General features: G+C 38.6%; 1 protein-coding gene across 1 annotated transcript in view; it reads left to right on the forward strand.

Moving 5' to 3' along the window:
* The first annotated feature begins 9,787 nt into the window (after nt 1-9,787).
* The window catches only part of LOC149297901 (E3 ubiquitin-protein ligase SH3RF2-like), a 65,463-nt gene continuing 57,230 nt past the window's right edge, over nt 9,788-18,020 (forward strand). The window contains exon 1 of the mRNA XM_089488082.1: nt 9,788-10,168. Within this exon, the coding sequence (XP_089344208.1) occupies nt 9,788-10,168 (381 nt within the window). The remainder of the gene's footprint in view (nt 10,169-18,020) is intronic.

Below are 18,020 nucleotides of genomic sequence, written 5' to 3' on the forward strand. Positions count from 1 at the left end.
TTTTTCTTCTGGGGAGAGATTTCCTCCCCGGGTTCCACGGTCAGCCTCACTTGTGAGGCTTCCGTGGATGCTGCAAAGCCGCCGATCGCGGGCATTGTCGTTATCTCGTTGCACGGCAACCCCGTACATGTACGTGGATTGTCGTTAAGGGGTTAAATGGCCCAATTGCGGGCAAGCTTTAGCTGTCAGACACATGGCCTCACATTTGACTCTAGAATACTTTGGAATACAGAGGAGTTCATGTTCCACTAAATGCAAGGTTCCGAGGTCCTGGGCTGCAAAATAACTTGCTGGGATGTCGATTCCCGGGAAGATTGGCAACTGTCTTAAATGTTTTCCACTGTAGAATAATAGGTTTTAACTTGTTTGGAAACCTGTCTGCTACTTAGCATAATTCCTATGAAAGCAGTTAGTGTGCACTTAGTTTTTCCCACGTGGCTTCTCCATTTTGGTTTTATTTTTGTTGAATAAATCATGACACAGTTTTGTTGTTCATCTGAGGTTGTCTTTACACTATTTTTTAGACCTGCTAAGGAAAAGATGATTGTTGTTATTACGTCCTGATATGTAAAACCATATAATTCGAGGAGGGTCTAGTTTCTTTATCACACGACTGTATGTATGTATGTATGAGGAACCTTCGAGGCAATACACTTAATTACATGTACATGTATATTTATACAACACTGGTCCAACCTGTAGCTTGAGTAATTAAACAACTTATAAATGTGAATACATGGACTTTTAAACCCAAAGGTGAATTTATCTTAGCCCATAAAATCCTTCTTAGTCCCTTCAAAGAGAAGAGGCTCAAAAATCACAAGTAGTACTTGACCTCTCAGCAGCAAGACAGTTCCAAGTTTATGACCTTAAAACCCTAAAGTTGGTGTAACACCTCCCAACAACAGTCCCATCAAAAAGGTATTACTACAAACAGCAATACTAATTATTTTGTATTTACACTACAAGACTAACACTGCTGACATCAACAACATAACGTGACAATACACATCCAGACTCATTTATAAAAAGGTGATGTGTTTCTGTTTTCCTAATCTGGCTCTTTTTCTGTTCATAGAATAGTACAACTGTTTGAATCAAACCACGTAGGATGACATTAGAATGATGACTTAATTCTGCAGTCCTGATTTCTTACTCTACTTAGATGCATGGGTAATAACAGCTTGTGTTCTCCTATTCCCTTTACATAACCTTTTCTTTTTTTCTATTTTAGTCTTCCATCAAACTGAGTTGGAGGCTGATAGAGATCTCTCTATTTTTGTTTTAATTAGCTATCGTTCCCAGGATTGAATGTCTCATTGCTAAAGCAACAATATCTTAAACTTGTTTTAGGTGAAAACCTTTGTAGAATAATATCTATGAGATAATAAATTCAATTTTGTACATTGATGCCCACAGAGTCTGAACAGAATGGAGGGGGCCTTGACAGGGATGCAGAGCAGGGCTAGGTCAGGGGGTGAAATGAAAGTTCAGTGGGGAAGATGAGGAAGTGAGGGGGTATATAAGGTTGGGGCATAGGGGGGTTCTGGGCTTTTTGTTGTGCCAGCTTACCCGGTGTTTTTGTTCCACCCAGTAGCGTACCTAGCGGGGGCGGGGGGGGCGGTCCGCACTGGGTACCGCTCATCAGGGGGGTGCCAACTTGCCGGCACCCGGCACCCCTCCAGAGACGGACAGTAATGTCCGCCGCTGGAGGAGCAGGCTCGCAAGGGAGTGGTATCGGAGGTCTTTAGCAGACCTCCGGCTCCCTTGAGTGATTTTAAGCCGGGTTCAACCCTTGTTTTCAGATCCCGGCGCACAACACTGAAGCCGCGCCCACTGCCATCCGTGCCCTCTGACCCGGAAGAAGACAGAAGAACTGAAGAAGAGGAGCGAAGAGGAGGAAAAGAAGCTGTAAGGAGAAAAGAGGAAAGGTAGGAAAACATTCAGTGAGTGAGAGTGGATTGGTATATGTGTGGATTGGTGTATGTGTGGATTAGTGTATGTGTGGATTGGTAAATGTGTGGATTAGTATGTGTGGATTGGTATATGTGTGGATTGGTGTATGTGTGGATTGGTATATGTGTGGATTGGTATATATGGATTGGTATGTGTGGATTAGTATATGTCTGGATTGGTGTATGTGTGGATTGGTATGTGTGTGGATTGGTATATGTGTGGATTGGTGTGTGTGTGGATTGGTGTGTGTGGGGATTGGTATGTGTGTGGATTAGTATGTGTGGATTGGTAACTGTGTGAGAGTGATGGGTGTTATGCTGTACCATTTCCAATGTATTTTTCATTATATAATTATGCTCTAGTACATCATAACTCCCATCACTCTATACTGTTCCATACAGTGGGACACAGAGGCCTTGCACCCCCACCGCAGGACTCCTGAAAGGTAAGTGAACTTCAAAGTGGGAGAGGGTAGATAGTTAGGAGGGGGTAGATAGGGAGAAGGGAGTGAGACGGGGGGATAGGGGGTAGATAGGGAGAAGGGAGTGAGAAGGGGTAGATAGGACAAAAGGGAGTGAGAAGGGGTAGATAGGGCAATCATACTCCTATCATGCCAAGTCTGCGAGTACATCCTGGAATCTGGGTATGCCTGGGCATGATAGAAATGTGATTGCTGTTAACAATCATATATATATATATATATATATATATATTAATATTGTTATTTAATTGTTTTGTCCTATTTTAGTGTGTTAGATTTTTTTATGGTGTGTGGGGGGGGTCATATTCAGTTTCGGCCAGGTAAATGCTGCATTTTCGGTTTCAGTCCAGAATTCGTTTCGGTGCATCCCTACTACTAATGAAGTGGTAGGCCTACACCACATCAATGTTTGGCTTAGTATATAGTGATAGGAGTTATGCTGCACTATTGTCAATGTCTGGCTCAATGTATAGTGATAGGGATTACGCTGTACCACCGTCAATGTGTGCCTCAGTATATAGTGATAGATGTTATGTTGTACCACCGTCATTGTCTGCCTCAGTATATAGTGGTAGGTGTTATGCTGTACAACCGTCAATGTCTGCCTCAGTATATAGTGATAGGTGTTATGCTGTACAACCGTCAATGTCTGCCTCAGTATATAGTGATAGGTGTTATGCTGTACCACCGTCAATGTCTGCCTCAGTATATAATGATAACAGTAAGTGTTATGCTGTACCACCTTCAGTGTCTGCGCCGGTATATAACGGTAGAAGCTATACAGTTTTAAAGTGTGTGTGTGTGGGGGGGGGTGCCACATACAGGATCTGCCCCAGGTGCCAAATACTCTAGGTACGCCCCTGGTTCCACCCTCCCACCCTTTATTTTGTTATGTTTCCTGTTATTATGCCAGTGCTAGAGCTGACTGGCAGTGCGTATAGAAATGCATAGGTTAAAAATCTGGTAAAAATTTTAATTTAAAGGTGACACTAAGCTACCATATGCACTTGGTAGAGTAGAGAGAAAAAGGCAAGTCTGACATCTTAGCATATTAATAAGAGAGTTTCTCCTGCAAGAAGTCTCATAAGTAACAAATCTCATAAGTAACTATAACTTATGCAGGGCCTACTCAGCCCTTCTTGCAGAAAGTGGGCCATTTTTAATACATAAATTAATGTGTTTAAATGTCAAATTTTAACTGTTAAAGCTCACATGCAAACTCCTGTTTTAGTTAATACACCACTCTATTCCCAATGTATAGCTGGTGTCAGCTCCAGGGTGTGATAAATTGGTTATTCCACGTGTTTGTAAATTAATCTGTCACGGAAGCATCGTGCCATGGGCTCCTGGAGTGGACTGAGTGCCAGCCTCCTTACTATAGACTATGGGCCCTGGTTATCCTTTTGTGTGTTATTTATACAAATGTATTTTATTATTTCCTAACTGTGATGTGCAGACCCCATACTGCTGGCAGCATCAATACACAAGGGGGGCAGCTAGCTATGTTTCAGCATGTACTGGCTGACTTGGCATGATAGGAGTGTGATTGCTAACATCAATCACAGTCCAATCATGCCTAGGTTCCAGCACTTACACATCCATTCTATCACACACACACTCATTCATTCATATACTCATTCATTCACAGATTCATTGACTCATTCATTCAAACACCCTCCCCACCCCCTTACCTGCACTGCAGCTCCTCGATGCCACTCACAGTCTTCAGCAGAGGGCGCGGCCTCCCTCTGCGTTCTCTGGTACTGCACAGAGGATGTGATGTAATGTCACGTGAACTCTGCTGGGTTCCGGTTCCTCTGTGCAGTACAGAAGACCCTCCCACAGGTAAGTAGCAGGGCTCGAGGTGTGGACCGCCTAAGATCGGTTGCCCTGGCTGCCGATCTTACGCGGGCCGCACCTCGAGGTCTCGCGGGCCGCATTTGCGGCGTTTCTATTGGGGGGGTTCCTACGGCCCTGGGGGGGATTTCATAATTATCGGTCCCACCCGCATGAGTTACTGGGGGGGATCTGTCCCCCCCGTCCCCCCCGGTTCCTACACCCATGGTAGCTAGTGAGAAGGGAGGGTAGGGAGAGGGTAGCTAGTGAGAAGGGGGTAGGGAGAGGGTAGATGGTGTGAGAAGGGAGGGTAGGGAGGGGGTAGATAGTGTGAGAGGGGGGAGAGGGGGTAGATAGTGTGAGAGATGCGGAGAAAGTGGGGATCTGATGGGGGAAAATGCTGTCCCCCCCAGATTTTTAGGGGTTCCTAGGCCCATGAGTATATGGCATATTATCCAACACAGTCCAGTCCTCATGTAGCTGCCATTTTTCCTATTAGAGCTTTAGGTGTTACAACAGATCTGGATGCCAACTACATTAGAACTGAAAATAGCCTTCTCCTCACCTACAGACAAATAACCTCAGTGGACAACACAGGGTTTATTTTGCCCAATGAGCCAGCTGGGGCTAACAGGTGCTCACAGTCCAAAGCTAGGATCTATCCAGCTCTGTGTCCAGCAGCTACATGCTAAGTATCCTTAGCATAGCTTGAAGCAGTAGAGCAAATGCTGGTAGCAAATAAAGTAAAGGTTTGAAAATATATACAATGGGAAGAGAGCAAAAACAGCTAGCAACTGACATGACTTATATAGCAGAGCTAAAAAACGTTTAATTTAATCTAAAAAATAATGGGGGTTCCCCTTTATGATGACAACATCCGCCTATGAAGCAGGAAAACATATGTGTACTACAGAGCAAACATGGCTGTCCTACAAGATATTTTAACTGTACTGTATGGCCACTCTGGTTTGATATGTGCCATAGTTTTTCATTCTCACATGATCATTCACCATCCAACCTTACCCCTTATGCTCTCACTATTACATAAAACATAAAGATGTTAGTCTGCTCAAATAATATGTTAAGATTAATTTGAAGTAAGGATGGAGCACACAGCCAGAGAAGGGATAGAACCACTTCCATGGTTTTCAGAAACTTATACTTTGACAAAGTCTAAACATACAGTGGTCCTTTACAACAGCCCTGACCAACCAACCAGTATTTAATAAATCACTTTGATCACATTGTTACTATTTCGTTCACAGTAACAATAACCATTGTTTCAATTGCCACTAGAGGCCAGTGACGCCTTGTTGAGAATGAGTACTTCTGTTTTTCATTTTAAAGTCAAGTCAACTGAAAATACATTTCATCTACATAAATGTGTTATTTGCACAGAATTTGATTACTTATATAGTAAGAGTCTTTTTTTACATAATAATCTACTGTCTGTAGTTATAGATTAAAAAAAGGCAAATCTAAATTATTCCATGTTTTACTTATTGGAGTCTACCTTAATGTAGGGATACAACATGCCTCCTTTAAGGACATTTTCATGAAAAATTAGTGAGCAAATGCAGAACATAAGCCAATGCAACCTTGAGTGATAATGAAAATTGGACAACTTGGTACTTTTTTTGGAAAATCAACCTTGAACATCTCTTGCTAAAAGGACATCTAGATACCCTTTTCTAACTGTCTGAGCTAGGTTTACATTGGATTTTGGACGTTCCAGTCATATGTCTGATGGGCTGGTATCCAATAATTCAACACCAAGCAGAAAATGTTTGTGCCCGATTAGGCAGCCAAAGTAATAATGAGGCTGCCTGCTCGATACACACTTCTACGTCTTCCACATCCAGTTAGGTCACTGTAGGTAAAAGTGTAGCATGTGGTGTATATCCAACATGGGTTGAAGCATGTGACCTGACTGTCATGAAGGGCTACTGTGCCTTTTATTTGTGCTTATATTTTTATTGCTATTATTTTTGTTCTCTATCTTGTTTTACTCAGTGATTAATGAGTATCCAAGAAAATGTACATGCCACAATGAACCTTTACAGAAATACACCTGTAGAGATTATATTGAAATGCTCCCAAGAAAAAGTGAAGGACACCAGGAATTTATAAAAATGCATTGTAAAGCTATTTGGTCTTCATGAAATTGTGTACCATCAGAGGTCATTTTCCAGTAAGGAGGTACTGCCTGTTCAACACGAGGGCCAGACTGATGAAGACATGTTACATTTTTATGCTCACATAGCATGTGGCTGGGAAAAAACAGCTGGCAGCCGTACACTGTAACACTCGATCTACCAGTGGTCCAAGCATTTTCCCATTGTGTCAGATGCCCAGTCCAGGCCTGCTCAACTTCAACAGAGCTTCATTGTGTAAAAAATAGTTTATCTACTAAAGTAGTAGTTGGTAGAAGTGCGTTAGTTTCATCTTAATAACTTCACATTGTGGGTGATTGTCATGACACATGGACAGTGGTGACTTAAGGGCTGTATAACATGCTTCCATAAGAACCTTGTGTTCCAAAGTGTCATCTTCTGCAAAACAGGTTTGTCTTGGTTTGGCAGTAATACAAATGTGCTTGTTATGCTTTCAAGATAAGTCCTCATTGACCTCAATGAAAGCTCAGTTTCGGACAACTTGCAGATATTTGTATTGTGATCCTAGCTTAGTATGTTGATACTAATATGTTAAAGTTGCCTTAAAGTCAAGCCCTGGATACTAGGAGGAAGGGCTGCATGACTGGGCCTAGACTAACAGAAAGCTTGTTGCCAGGTCTTAGGGGGTCAGATAAAGGACACCCTATGGGGTTCCTCGGCTGGTTGGGTGCGTTTTTTTGGCTGTCTATTTAGGTGACCCTTTTTCCCGCCACTGGTCAGATACTTTGACCAGCGCTTAAAGCAGTGAATCCCCGCCCTCCCTCCCCTGTTTTAATTGTCTCCTTCTTAATTTTATTTTTAGTTATGGCGGATGTTTTGAGATAGGTATGCTGTGTTTTATTGGTTGTTATACCACCAGTTATGTGTATTTCAGTTTCTCCCCGGGTTCAGTCCCTGGGGGAACTTTAAAGGGTAGGGTGTTCTGACCCAGCGGTCTCCGCATGGTATTTGGCGGGATATCCCTACAAAATGTTATTGGGTTTTAAAATGTGATGTATGCATAACCTATCTCATATCTTCTTTTATCGCTGTGGCCTTATACTTTTTCCAACGACCTCATGTCTCACGTGTTTTATTTATGTATTCAGCTGTATGTTATAGATAGTGCCCGAGTCATGAATGCCTTTCATGTCACCTAAAGTTTTATCATTTTCATTGCCAACATAAGTGAAGCTTTTTGCTGATTATTATAGGGATTACTTCCAAATCCACTGTGCTGTAACTCACTTACATTTTTTTTGTTGACCGACAGTAAGGTGAGGAACCATGTACTGTGTTGCTGAAACTTGTTTTAATGACAATTACGTTTAGAGGTAATTTAATATTATTCAGTTACTTAGATTTCTGAAATCCCTGTAACTTTTTGTTCATTGGAATTAATGTGTGCATTTTAACTTCCTCCTTGGCAAGCAAGCACATGACTCACATTTGAAAGGTAAGAGTTAAAGGGGGTGTTTACCTAGGTTGATCTAAGAGAGTAGTGCGCTGAAGTTTCTGATGCTACTGCGGCTTGGTAGAAGATGGCTTTTCTTATGAGTTTTGTGCTGTAAAAGTCACAAGTTCGAAACAAAAGGTTAGTTATATGAAAGGCTGGGGTTGTTTGGTCACTTAAGCTCTTATTATTTAAGCAAAGATGTGGGAATTAAAGGTATAGATTTACAAACTGAGGCTTTGTACTTCGTAAAATGTCACAAGGTGTAATGATACAATAGTTTCATCACAGAGTAGAATTCCAGCAGCATTGTAAATTGTTTCATCTACCCAAATATCTGAAACTAGTGTGCAAATAACAAATAATCTTGAAAAGCATTATTGTGATTTTAAGTGTGTGTTTTTTGTTTTTAGACTATGAATATACCATTGTGTATAGAGAATTGTATCACAATGTTTAAAAACATAACATATCTTCATTACAAGAGTGTGCAAACCATAATGATGATCCACATTTGGCTACCCTTAGAGTTACTGTTATACCCATGACATAGCTGTCAACTGTCCTGATTTGGTTGGGACAATGAGGCCAGGGTCCTTGTGTCCAACTATCCCGCGATCATGAGTAGAGAGACAGTGGAAGGTTACACTAATGTAACTAAACGGGAATTAAATATTCACAAGCATAATGTAGGTGCATATGAACTACTGTAGCACCGTGTGTATGAATTATGGATTTGATGTGAAACAAAATGGATGGAGCCAATGGTATATTCTAGCAGAAAGATTACAACCGTCACTTATGGCAACATGTTAAACTAAGAAATGTTACATACAATTTACAAGTCTAATTTACTACGTTCTTCATTCACCTCCAAGAGAAAGCATTTACTAACTCATTTTCTTGTTTGGTCCTTTTTATAATGGCATGGATTAAATGTGTTTATTTATCTCCAGATAGTGCCTTGAGTTTTGAATTGTGGTTTGTTATTTAGCCCTATATGTAATTTAAATATTAAGGATAAGTGACAACTTATTTAATTACCCTGTTAATGAAGGACAACTTGTTTTGGTACATACAGGCAATCTTCCATCCCATCCAAATTTTGTATAATAATAATAATAATACGGTAATACTTATTTCTTAATAACTTATGGCAGCCATGATGCCAGGAGGTAAGTTAGGAGGGTATATTTCAATGTATACTCTGGAAAATCTAATGGGACAACATTTACTGAGTAAGTACAGATAGAGGAAGGACAGTTTACAGAATATGAATTGGATATGTATCGAGTGCATTTTGGTGTATTTTAGGGTTTACCTAGGATATGTGTGTAGGGTGTGTGTATCAGGTCCATGTGTATTGTAATAGTTTCTGTAAACTCCAAAGTAAACATTTATCCCAATTTTTCTATAAACATTATGTACTCTTCATTCCCAACCAATGTTGGACACATACATAAATATGATGTATAAATGTGCATTCAAGTGTATTTATCGTATGTAGTGTTTAGCATGCAAAGATATTGAGGTCAATGTTTTCTGAATTACCACCTTAGACCTAGCAATTGAGTCTTAGGATTTAAGTGAGATATAGCTATTGGATCCTGACAGCCGTTTGATGCTAAAGCAGCATTTTATATATTCTTTTGCGTTTGTGAATCAGAAATGACTCACTTGAATCTGGGCTGTGTAACAAAGGTACACATCTGCAAACTGTCGGATGAGGCATTGCTTCTTAATAATTTTCGTTGAGCATTGTCTCATTGACTTGGCTTATACAAGAGTTGCTGATCTTGGACCTTCACCTATATATTTTGGTAAATTTAATTTCTTGTTTTTGTGTTTTTTTAGTAAGTGGACCATGTCACATTGATTCCTTTGGTTCAGCAGGACTCCTCAGATAATATGGATGAATTAGTTGTTCTTGATCTCCTGTTGTATTGCCCCGTGTGTCTTGGGAAATTGGATGCCACTGCTAAGGTTTTGCCATGCCAGCATACTTTCTGCCAACCTTGCCTGCAGAGGTTATTAAAAGCAAAGAAAGAACTCCAGTGCCCAGAATGCAGGACCCATGTCTTTTGCAACATTGATGAATTACCAGCAAACTTGCTCCTAGTGCGTCTATTGGATGGCATAAGAGGCAGGCAAAGCATAGCAAGAAGGAACTCATTTCAAAGAATGGGGGGGCTGGTTGCCCAAGAATCCTTCAAGAGGAGCCAAGAACCCAAGACAAACCATGATTCTCCACAAAGGCTCTTTCCAAAGGCCAGGATGCCAATAGAAGAGGTAAGATGTATCACTTTATTTTGTCTAAAGATATTTCAACAATTCAAATTGTGTACAATAAATGTAGAAGTTGATCTGTAGAAATGTAGAAGTTGATCTGTGCAGTTTAACTGTCTGTTCCCAGCTAGAGTGTGATAAAACCAGCCAAATGCCTAAAATCATTTCTAGGCTGATCAGCAGGAAGGGTGTTAATAGAGGTTTGTTTCTATCTATAATTTTACCACCAACAGCCATCCCATGCAGCTTAATGTGACACAAGTAATCAATTTGAATTGTTGCCAGACAGGTGTTTTTAGTAAGCCTCGGTGAAAGCTTTTTTAATACGAAGGGCCGCGGATAATAAGAAAATGTTGGAACATTACCAAGAAATGCTAGGTTTTTATTTCCAAGCACAGTGGATGTATGAACACTGATGGCTCCTAGAATGATTTTAACTATCATAAAATACTTTGCCTTTATACTAAAGTTTTTTTTCTCTGCTTTCATCCATGTAGCTGTGGTCAAATTTGACAGATTTGATATAAATTATGGTATCAACAGATAGTTGGCTTTCTCAAAGCATCCCCAGCAGAGCACTGATAACACTTACACACCTGAGGATATGGGATAAAATCAGTATCTCAACACAGGGCTGCGCAAAATCCCAAAATATAGGCAACCATGGCTACTATTGTTTATACCAGCTTTGAAATGTTAACACTAGCCCTACAGATGAATACCTTCCTCCCTCCTTAGAAAACATAGGTGTAAAAGTTCTGAAATATTTTGGTTTACATGATAGGTTTACATGAACCTACCTTGTGGAACCATTTACTCTAAAGGTAATTTCTCATCTATGACTCAATATATTCATAGGACTACCACAGATATATTACTCTAGACCTTAAGATAACAAATCAAAAACAGCTGCATCAATATACATCCTCATTGTGTTTCTGTCTTTAAATCCGAGGGGGAAATGGTAACTTAATTAGTGGAGCACATATGCCAGAAAGGTAAATATCCAATTATATAGGAAAATATTTAAATATATATATAGAGTATTTTTAATATATTTTAAAATGCATGGACTATTTTTATTTAAATATTCTATATCCATAACACATTTTAAAAAAGTTCCCTTTAATGATGAACTGATATTGTTGAAGTTTCCAGTTACTTTGTTATGCTGCTTTGGTCGGAAGATTTTGGAAAACTAAAAACAACCATCGCATACCATCTGTTTGGTTTTGAGCTGAGAAATGTTTGTTAAAATTGCCAGTATGTAGATTTGCATTTATTTTATATAGTAAAAAAAAAAAATTATCACTTTTGTCAGGAATTTATATTATACTTTTTAATTATAGAAGTAGTAGTAATTTCAGCAAGATCCGCTCAGTCATTACTTATAGATGTGAGTTAATGAAAACAAGGTATGAAACAATTGTATAATTATGTAAAATAAAAAACTAAAAATGTAAACCAGATAAAACGTTATGTTAACAAATGGCGCTGTGTGACCTTCTGGCCTTCTGGGGATGAAAAGCCAGAATATCACATTAAGTCCTGGCTCTGGCGCAAAGTAGATACTCCGGCTGAGAAGAGGAGATGATTTCCATTTGCACTGTGGCATCAGAAATGTTTAAGTAGTGATATGCTTATCTGAGCAGCTGCGCTCAATAAGAAAGCGGGTTACTTTATTCTATAGTTCTGTGGTGTTGTGAGTAGCTGTCGGTGTCTTACCATCTAATCATTATGCTGCATGAAAGCAGATAAGCAGGACTACCATCAAAGAGTCTCTTATTGTAAGGTAGGCGCAGGTGTGGTCCAAGCAGATGCCAAGTGTGAGATCACTGATTTGTATATTTTACTTTGCTATCTGTGTCAACGTAGGCAAAGAGGAAACAAGCAATCTCTTACTATTATCCAAGTAACTGCAGTCTGGGTGAGTGATCCAGGTTTCAACAAGAAAGATTTAAAGAGGCACTGTCAGTATCTTATTTTTAGGTTGTTTTAATTACATACTAAATTGTACAATAATTTGTAGATTACATTAACCTTTACTTTAAATCTCATTTGAACACTGTGGTAAGCAGACACTGAATTCAGGTTGCCAGGACAAATCCAGTTTTGATATTTAGAAACTACTCATGAGGATGGACTCAATTCCAAATACAAGTTTGTCTTTATAGGTAATACATCAGTAAAATGATGGCACAATGTCAAGGTAAACCAAATGTCTCAATTAGAGCAACATACGTTCACCTGCACACCTGACACGTTTCGTCCATATAGGACTTAAATTTAGGTCACTGTGGTAAACAGTCGATAAGCTTTGGCATTTAGATCCAAGCATAGTGGCATGCAAAGTACTTTGAGGCATACATTTCATAACTGAGGTACTACCCATAATGGACCCCTCAAAAATAATATATGCAACACTATGTTTTAAAATATAACCTTTCTTATTAAACTGTCCGTGATGGCTGAATATGTCCTTGGAGCAGACCATCCAGCTCATCTGTACTGTGACACTAATAATAAATGCCATTTACAACGTTCCAATTTAAACCACTTTAAATTTGTCTTGAATGCAATTTAATATGCAGCCTTTCATTAAAACAAACTTCACCAAACATTAACCATTACTGTTTTAAAACCAAATAGCTGGCATAAGTATATAAGTCATATCCCTACGGCAATTACAGGTTTCCCCATCCACGGCTGCCATATAACTGAACTCAAAAGCCCACCATTTCTGACTGGAAGTTTGTATAAAAATACCATAAGGCTAGATTGCAAGCTTACAAGCAGGGTTCCCAGCTCCTGATATATCTGTATGTATTCATTTGTTATTTATGCCCCATTTAATTTGTATGGCGCTGCATTATTTGTTGGCAGTAAAGAAATAAAAGATAATGATCTAGACAATAGTTTGGGCAATTATGTAAAAAGGCCTGGCTCCTTGAGAATCTTCTTTATAAATATTCACAGGAAGCCTGCCTTGCCACCCAAGCTCCAACCCCACGTGTGTATAAATTCATGCATCTGCCACAACACCATGCTAACCTGACAATATCAAAGAGGCTGCCTTTACTCCCTTCAGTCATATGGCCCCTCTGCCTGATTCTTCTCCCCACGGGGCTCTTCTATAAACGTTCCCCTCCAGGTCAAAATAAAAAAGGAATTTGCAATCCAAAATTAAAGCAGTATATTACACTTAATGGAAATCTTAAAACCATAATGTAATTGCCAGAAATATAGCATAAAATGCAATTAAACACAAATATGAAATTAGAACACTATGCTCTCCAGCGAAGCAGAAGCCCAGGACACACATAATGATGATAACTGATTACCTGACAAAAAACTGGATCTCCGTGTAGCAGATCGAATACACCCAAGTAACAGAACATACAGGAATACGCACAATGCTATTAGTTATGATCTGTGGTTAATCTTGTTATGAATATTGGTAGATCAGTAATTTCGAAGAAATAATATAGCTCCAAACCTTTCTGACAAGAAAGAACATATTAATATTCAAACTAGAGAAGTAGATCTCTTTCAGAGCATATATGTATTACGGTCTATTCACTAAGAAGTCAATTTAAGGGTTAATTCGATTGATCAGACTTGAGGTTGCCTCTCCACTCATAGTAACACTCACAAAACACCTGTGATAATACAATATGCAAGATATTTATAAGGGAATGGAAACGCCAGTCACTTTAAATTTTGCAAAGGGGGAGTTAGCAAATAAAATTAGTCTCTTGCCAACGATCCTTTTTTCAATGTGATGGGGTTCTTAAAATCAATTAAAACACTTCTGCCCATTGGGGTGGGGGCTTAGAGCGCTTGAGAGGCACAGACCCCACCCCATGTTCCTCCTCTCCCTTCATCCCTTCAAGTCCTACCTACCGCCTGTCTGATAATCATCTTCATGTCCAGTGGGTTTATTAAAGTGAGTTAATAAATGACTGCTAGTTGCAGGCGTGTGTATATTCTCCCATGTACCAGCGACTACAAGAATACAATGCACGTTTTAATGTATGGGCAAGTGGAGTAACTTGGAAGTTGGAACTAACTTTAACTTGTATTTGCAAATTGCAAGCAACAAGGGGTTAGTTATTCTGCGAGTTGCTTGCTATTTTTAACTCATCAACTTGAGAGGCTGCAGGCTAGTGTATGAGAGTTATATTTTGCAAGTTCTAATATGAGTTGGCTTTAAGGGAACTTGTGTGTTGGACTTTTCAACTTGTGTGAGTTTGCTGCTGCTATTTTTTGCCAACGTGCAGCCATTTGCTGCTTAGTGAATAGACCCCAATAACACAGAAAATACAAGCACAGAAATTGGTAAGCACTTTTCTCTGACAGATAATGACATTGACCACTTGCACTGTCTTTGCCCAAGAAAAAGACTCTACCAAATATTTGACTATACCAGTACTTAAAACATTCTTATCCCGTTCTCAGGAATATGCGGTTGATTTAATCTATTCATTCAAATCACCTCAAATTAAAGTAGAATAAACCACAGGCACCGATGTAATTAACAAGACTCAGCTGTCACCAAACCTATCTACAGGCTAGCGGAACATTCATTGTGACAGGGACTGGACATTCCAGGTGATTCATTTTCAGCTGAATTATATCGCACTGAAAGGTCTTCAGGTGCCTCAATGAAACCATTCATTCATCAAATGTTAAACATACGGTGAATGTGATGATGATATAGCATGACATTTTACAGCTGAAACTTTTCCTGTGATGCTTTTATTGGCTAACCAAATTGCAAGTTTTCTCGTCTACTTAGGCCTGAAGAAAAGACCTAAGTAATCTTGAAAGCTTGTGTTCTTTCCATTGCTAACATGATACAATTCTATACCGCCATCTTGAACTTGAACATTTGGTCACATTCCAGAGCCAAGTTCCTATCAAAAGGTTAATTGCTGAATAAAGATATAAACCAAAGTGTGAGCTCTTTACTTCATTATTAACAGTCTTGGCTAATACCAATTTAGTCTTAAATGCATTATATATTTTATAAAATTTTCTGGGATCCACTCTCACATTGTTGCATTGCACAGATCCTCCGTAAAATGCTGCGATCTGCTTCCCACAGAAAGAAAATTAGTCTACATTGAGCTGTAATTCCAATGCAAAAGCATTAAAATTACACCAAAATCCATAGGGATGCATGAGATATAAAGCAGCTAAAATTTTATGATCAAGTCAGAATGCAAAAAAACCCTATTTCATTATTTAAAGGAAGGAGTGGAAGAAATAATTCTTTTTTTGCTAGTACGGTATTATCATAATAACTTTCTTTTCAAAATATGCTAAAAAATTACCACATTGATAGCATCTTAAATAATATTTTTTTTAGGAATTGGCAGAATCTTTTGAGGAGAAAGAAGCAAAAATGTAGATATTTTCTAAATAACTAGAGATGTGTTTGTACAAATATTTTTATAAAAAATGTGCCACTGGAATAATTAGTGTGTATTATAGGCATGTACAATATATAAATTGTGATATAATATGTAAACTGATTTATATGCTCGCATACTACAATTTCAGTTTCCAGAGGGATGCTTTTGTTTTTCGTGTGGAGTTAGAGGCATGGTTGAGGATGTGCTATGCTGAGGCAATTTTATGTGAAAATGTGACCTGCTTATAGCTATTTCTAAAACAAAAATTCAAAAATAGCGGAGCGCACAACCGAAAAAGGCATAACAATTCTGAATCCTGGGTTGCTGGTAGAATAATAATGACCAATTAGCCTTGAAAAGTTACATAGGACTTGTCAAACTTGAGGCACTTTGACATAGAAATATATGGCAATATAGTGTGACGGATTTCCCAATATTTATGCCTTAGAAAGGTGTTTTCGTAAAGATATTCAATGGGCATGCATTGAATTCTTGCTTTGTTTTGTATAAAACATATTGTTTAAAAAATGATTTTCTGTTTTTATATAGACATCACTGTGACTATTAGGGCTCTAGAGCTCTATTAAACAATGATACTGACCCAGCACTGGTCCTAGAAAATAGAAAGCCAAGGGTGGCGAGAAGGACATGGGAATTTGGGTCCTAGAGAGGGACCCTTCCTCCTTAATAAGCAACATACAAGCATCTAAGCTTACAGCTATTAGTCACTATAATGTGTAGATAATTTTTAAACTTATACAATGGGATCTCTGGCATTTTCTTCTGGCAACATTAGGGAAAATGCTCAAATATAGTACACACACATGTAAGTGTATGTGATATATATATATATATATATATATATATATATATATATATATATATATATATAATTCCCTTCTCACCCTTGCGTGATACGTGTCTTCCTCAACTTTGGGTCCTCTACCAGAGGCTTGGGAGTTTGAGGGTTCCGCCCAGTATCTTAGCTCTTCCTAGCACTATACTTTTCTGGAGCGAGTCTTCTGATGTTGTTCCTGGAATCTTTTGGAGGCACTTTCTCAGTCTCTCAGCTTGGGAGTCACAGCCTTGAGTGCTCCTATGACCACTTGGGCCATTTTGTCCTTCTTCTCTGGTTCTTCTTTCAGGCCCTGGTTTAGCCCGTACTCTTGACAAGACAAGAGAACATTGAACTGATATATACTGTATATATATCACATAGTTATTGTTACAAAATTAAACCATTTCATAACACAGCTCCTGTGAATTCCATGAAACACATACCAGCAGGTCATTGGTTGTAACATTGTAACTGATAAAATATTTTTATTTTTATTTTTGTAGATTTTACATTATGTTTAAATGAAGCATTAACTCAGCAAGACAACTATATTGCTAATCACAGTGAATGAGGCACAAAGGCACCTAATACTTTCTGAAATGTCACCATTGTTTATAATATAAAATGGATTCCTTATAATGTGTTGAGGGCAGATTAAATCAAAGACATAATTTAATGCATATTATATCTAAAAGAATTGCTTTTAAGGAAATATTTTCCTTGCTTCATTCTATTTTTGTTTGTTAATGGTCTTTGAATGGCATGTAATTGATGTTAATATAGGTAAGTTGTGTTAAAGAGCAAATACTCCAGGCTTTTATCTATTAAGTGCTATTATAATTATATAGTGTAGATAATATGGTGTTACAGTTACTGTGTAGTAAGGATAATGCCATACTCCACTACTGCATTTTTGGATGTGGTTCCATTGTAAGCAAAATGCATATAGTTCCCCTGTAATACATGGTATGTTTCCTACAAATGAACTTGATCTATGTTTACTAGCTGGCTAAGATAGAACCATTGAATTTGATGGGAAATAAGGACCATAAGGCCCATCTAGACATCCCATTTGTCCTGATGTAAAGCTCTTAATCAGACCTTGTTCTTGTCCAGTGATGTAGCAAGAAAATGTCACCCACCACCCACGCGAGAAGTAGAGTTGAGGCCTTCAAACTCATCCTACACACAGACACACACTTACATATTTAGACACACATGCTAACATGCACACTATAACAAAAGTACTTGCGCACACACACAGTAACTTACTAACATACTTACACACACACACAGTAACTTACTAACATACTTACACACACATAAAGTAATGTAGCTACACACAAACAGCAACACACGTACACACACTAACATATGTACTTACACACAGTAACATACTAAAATATTACAGACACACATATATACACACATACAGTAACATACATTTTCACCCACACTAACATACTACCATACTACCTACACACACTAACAAATTTATATGAACAGTAACACACATGGTCCAAGATGAAGTTCTGGTAACTCTATCAGGGGACTCCTGACAGTGTTGTCATATTGAGGACATCTTGTTTGTGAGTTCATT

Source organism: Sceloporus occidentalis, unplaced genomic scaffold, assembly GCF_023333645.1.
Source record: "Sceloporus occidentalis isolate IW3139 unplaced genomic scaffold, rSceOcc1.0.p SCAF_36, whole genome shotgun sequence".
NCBI lineage: Eukaryota > Metazoa > Chordata > Lepidosauria > Squamata > Phrynosomatidae > Sceloporus > Sceloporus occidentalis.